Source organism: Alosa sapidissima, chromosome 17 (assembly GCF_018492685.1).
Source record: "Alosa sapidissima isolate fAloSap1 chromosome 17, fAloSap1.pri, whole genome shotgun sequence".
NCBI classification, from domain to species: domain Eukaryota; kingdom Metazoa; phylum Chordata; class Actinopteri; order Clupeiformes; family Clupeidae; genus Alosa; species Alosa sapidissima.
In genome coordinates, this window is record NC_055973.1 from 5,183,109 (window position 1) to 5,188,165 (window position 5,057).

Here is a 5,057-nt window from a genome sequence, read left to right on the forward strand (position 1 = left end):
TTACAGTAATGCTTATGCCACACAATAGCTTCAGTTCATGCACGAGAACTTTATTTGTTGATAGACTTTGCACTTTATCTGCTATTTAAATTCTTGAATTTCCCCTAGGGATCAATAAAGTCTATCTATCTATCTATCTATCTATCTATCTATCTATCTATCTATCTATCTATCTATCTAAATTATGGCCCAGGGACAAAAGTCCACCTTCCTGGCACAATATCACCATGCTGGGAGAACAGAGCAACCACAGGGGGTTTACATATGGCTAAAATAGAGGTTTGTTGTTGTTGACATGTTTAAAGGAGGATATTCCTAACCAGTCTAACCAGAATTAGGCTCATCTAGAGACAGAACCATACCATGGCACTTTTCTGAACTATACATACTCATGCAAGTTGATTTGTTTATTTAGCTAAATCGATGTAAATTAAGTAAACACATGTAATATATGGCAGAGAGAGAAAAAAGATAGCCAAGATTTGACGTCTACAAGAGAGTAAGAGATGGAGACAGAGATGGACAGTGCAGGAAGTAAAGATGGCCCAGGTGAGATGGAGAGCGAGGTTCAGATGTATCTTCGCCGCCTATTAGTGGCCAACTGCCGCATGGACACTCATGTCTTCCTCTCTGGCCTGTGTGATGAGCCCAGCTGCACACATCACAGGTGGAGAAAAGGGTTGAAGGGGAGGGATTGGGGATGGAAGAGAGAAGGGGATGGGGAAAACAGAGAGAAAGCGAGAGTGACTCAGAAAAGAGGAGAGAAAAGACAGGAGAGGGAGAGGGCAAGATGGGGATCACTCCGAGACTGGGAAAATGTCAATAGGCCCATAATGATACCTGATGGGTGCCCGGAACACACTCTCCACTCTTGTGCTCTCCTCTCCCTCTTCCACTCTCTCCGTTGCCTTTCCCCTCTCAGACTAACCTGCCCGAGTTGCACTACACTTGAAAACATAATTAGAGGTAAAAAGTGGACATGAAGCTCTCTCGCTCTTTCTCCACCTCGCTCGCTCTTGTTTCTCAACCCCACTCCCACCCCAGCTCAACACACACACACACACACACAGTATGGACACATGCAGACACACACCCACACACACGTGAATACACACACCACCCCCTTTTCACAGTAACCAAAGCTCTTTGTTTTATGTGTTTCTCCCTCAAGACCCTAACACTCCCTCCACCCTCATCCACTCTTGCTCGTCTTAAGGGGGAGGGAGAAGAAGGGAAGAGAGTGAAAGAGAGAGAGAGAGAGAGAGAGAGAGAGAGAGAGACAGAGAGAAAGAGAGAGATGAGTGAGAGAGCTCCTTCTGTGAGTCGCCAAGGTGCTCCCTAGTCCATTGTGCTGCGGGCTGTCAGGTTAAATTAGGGACTACAGGCTCCGTGAGTGTAAAAAAATCAATACTTGATGGAAGATTGCTCCCCGGAAAATCTGTTTTGATTCTAGGATTAATTCTTGACCAAAGGCTCCGGCGAAATGACATGCCATTAGGGCCGAAAATGAACACATTCGGCAGTGGAAATTGGATGGAAATGTGTCAGGTGATTGCCCCGGCTAGTTGTTTTGCTCTCAGTGCACAAGGAAAAGGACTGAAGGAAGGAGAGGTGTGGCAGAGAGAGAGAGAGAGAGAGAGAGAGAGAGAGAGAGAGAGAGAGGAGACAGAGGGTAGTCAGAGAAGAAGAGAGGGGAGGCAGGGAGAGAAGAGCAAAAGGAGAGACAAGGCCCACGGACTGACTCCATTTCCATGTGGCCTTCAGGGTATTCTCAGGGCTATTGTTGTCCGGCTACTGCAAATGCATTCTGCCTAGGTGAAATGCATTTGTCCAGCAGACCTTTCTAGGCTCTCTTGTGTTTCACCTTAAAGCGCAAGGCGAAGAATGGAACATCTTAAAAACAGAGCAAGGGCCTTTTCTGCTCGTCTCCACAGTGAAGATAAAGGAGAAGGAGAGATGCAATATTAATGAACAGAGTAATATGTTTGTCATCACAAATAACACATTTTCATTTAAAAGGACGGGGGAAAGCAGATAGGCTAGTGACCGAGGGGCTCCACTTGTCATTAAACAACAATGTGCCTTCAAGTCAAAGTTGTGCTAAAACCTTTTTTATTATGGATAGGTCTTGTAAATAGACTGCTGACCTTTGAGAGTCTCAACAAATCTGGCTGAAGTGAGATGCACAGCAATGAACTGTAAGCAAATCATTGTGATAGCAGCAATACAACAGACCTAGCATGCCTGCAAGTAACATCACATCACCACAGACAGCAAATGCTATCCTTTCTTTTAAAAGACGATCATGCCAAAATGCATCTGTCTTAAGACAGTTTTATCTGGACATCTGATACAGTCTTATGATCGTATAAGACAAGCTAAATTCAACAGAACCTTAATAATATTCCTCTAGGTAATCTCTGAATCATATGAAAATTCAGAAAATTGGGGTTAAAGTTTATTGTTTGATAAAGTGTCTCACAATGAGATGATTGAACGTAATAGTAACTGGAGAAAGAAAGCAATTATTCCTATTTATTAGGCCTACATTAAAAAGTGTAAATTAAATAAATCAAATTAAGAAGTCTAGATGTGATGCATGTTAGATCTATGAGAATGGCAATGTCTATCCAGACAAAATAATTAGACATGGTTAGACAAGGCGTTGTTCTTCCATCAGTTTCACAGAACTATGAGTTGAATCTAAAGAATTAAAAACATTTGCTGGTAAATAATTCTTATTGTAGGCTATAGGCCTAAACATATTGAAATAACAAACTGAATAGAGTCCAGAACAATATCTAATCTCATCATAGGGCAGGCTATATTCTACATGCTACAGACAAGCTTGTTGGGTCAGAGGAGAAACAGGTCAAACGACACCTACGTCTAGGTGAGGCGGATGATGTCGAAGAAACTGTATGCTTATGATTAGGCCATGTGTTTGTTTGTAGATTGTTTAACTGTTAGAGCTGGTCAATGGTGACATCTGCTGGTGGTTTCAAACACATTTAATGGTTTACATGCAAACACTCCAAAACAGAAGGTGGCAGTACGTAGGCCTATATTACTTCTCAACCTAAATAATGGCCTGTAACTCACGAAAAAAATATATGTCGTATTTTGATGACGAGGTGCCTCTGTGTGAGCAGCATGATGAATAGCTCACCTACCTGCTACGGTCTCTTGCTGGTTGTGCCTACTACCACAGAATTCTTCCCCCTGTGTTAAGCGTAATGTGAACATTTGCAGTATTGCATGGCAGAGGCTATTCTCAACAATGTCGTGGGTCAAATCTTTGGCCTCTGGAAATGAAGACATTTTCGATGAAGATACAGATGATATTAGCCTACAGAATAAGGAATGGAAACAAAACATGGAAAAGCGAGCCAAGGTGATTAGCCGTGGTTGCCATGTCAAAGAAGTAGGCTAGCCAGCCGTGGTATGTTAGCTAGCGGAGGATTTTCAAGTTATGCCCGTAATTTCATGGCTGTAGGTACCAAAACTGGCTGTTGTGGTATAACAATGGTATTTTTGTAGGATGGCTACCGAGATGGTGTTGACGCAGGGAAAGAAGCATCCCTTCAGCTTGGTTTTAACGATGGATACAGGGAAGGAGCGATCCGAATGAAGGCCATTGGGCAACTCAAAGGAATTGTAAGGTAATGTTGAATGGCTAATTTTATATTCCCCCTGTGTTGTAGGCCATGGCAAGCCACCCAGTTTACTTTAAGCTTTAAAGCCTGGGTATGTGGACATTTTTGGTTTCAGGAACACATTCCTGCTATCTTTTTGAAAATGTGTTTTTTGGGGGAGAAATATAGGACGTCAATTAGGCTGTCATGAGATCAATTCTCTTATCTACTTATTTACCACCAACCTGAAACCGGCCGGTTTGTTGCTCTCTGTCAGTGGCTGGTTGTTTTCTTCCTCACAGTAAAAGCTGAGCTCAGTGGCATCTGATTCATGTGTCTGTGGCACTGGGCATGGTGAACAAGTCTTTGCTAGCTAGCCATAACTCATGTCTCCCTCCCTCCCTTCCTCCCTTTTGTTCCTGACTGCACACCCATTGTTTGTCCCTGCCTCACACACTCAGTGCTCTGCAGTGTTGGAGTGAACGGCAAGCTGTAAAAAGCTCTGCCTCGGCCTCCATATCCAGCCTGATGCAGGATGTAGTGCAACACGAGGAGGCTGTCCTGGAGGCCATGAAGAGGGCTCAGGAGAGGCCCATTCCCAGTGTTGGGGAGGTTTCAGAGGCCGTGGAGGACCTTGAGATGGCAGTGGATCAGGAGCCGCCACAGGCCCAGGCCCAGACAGTGAACTGTGGCAAGGGAGACTGCTGCAAGAAAGAATCACACTGCTGTAGGGAGCAGTCTGCATGCTCCTCCACTGCCACGGTGAGCTTGGAGGAGTTGGTCACAAGGTGTGCGAAGCTGGCAACAGAGCTGGAACTGTCCGAGGAATTTGTAGGTCACATACAACAGCTGAAGACATATGGGCTCTGACTCAACGATAAAGATTACTACTTTTTTTTTTATGTGTACTATTTGAATTGTATTGAATTGTTCTGTTTGTCTTTTGGACTGATCCTTTGTCTGACATCATTTCATTGCCTCAAATTGAAACCTAAAAAGCACTAATATGGATGATGTGGAATTGAAATGATTTGACTGTAAGGAGTAGACTTTGACCTCAAAAATAAAATGGCCAGCATTGTTATCTTTTGTAACTTTGTACATGAAAAATACTCAGATCTGTGGCATTTAAAGTGAGTGTGGAACTCATTTATGTGAGTTCAATGTGACATTCTGACATGTGACAATCATAGTTTTTGTGCTGATTCGCCATGAATGAGACCAATTAGGTCGTAAATATCAGCCTTGCTGATATACTAGTAAATGAAACAAAAAAGACTAATATTACACCTGTTTGAAATAAAACATTGGCTTTGGTGTTTGTTGTATGTGTCACTATCACACAGACACAGAAAGTTGCAGAAACATTGCAGTTCAACATAGCAAAAGCTGAATGGTACAGTAGGCCTACTCCAAGACAAC

At 43.2% G+C, this 5,057-nt stretch overlaps 1 protein-coding gene across 1 annotated transcript; it reads left to right on the forward strand.

Moving 5' to 3' along the window:
- The first annotated feature begins 3,115 nt into the window (after nt 1-3,115).
- Nucleotides 3,116-4,952, forward strand: otulina (OTU deubiquitinase with linear linkage specificity a). The gene is made up of 3 exons (XM_042068337.1): nt 3,116-3,394; nt 3,541-3,662; nt 4,097-4,952. The coding sequence occupies exons 1-3, from the start codon at nt 3,281-3,283 to the stop codon at nt 4,503-4,505; spliced, it is 645 nt and encodes a 214-aa protein (XP_041924271.1). The 5' UTR covers nt 3,116-3,280; the 3' UTR covers nt 4,506-4,952.
- Nucleotides 4,953-5,057: the final 105 nt, after the last annotated feature.

Excerpts from the sequence above, each read along its gene's own strand:
- otulina (XM_042068337.1), top strand. The coding sequence starts at position 3,281 with ATGTCGTGGGTCAAATCTTTGGCCTCTGGAAATGAAGACATTTTCGAT. Across the intron at positions 3,395-3,540 it reads ACATGGAAAAGCGAGCCAAG|GATGGCTACCGAGATGGTGT; the intron begins GTGATTAGCCGT and ends GTATTTTTGTAG. Across the intron at positions 3,663-4,096 it reads CAACTCAAAGGAATTGTAAG|TGCTCTGCAGTGTTGGAGTG; the intron begins GTAATGTTGAAT and ends TCACACACTCAG.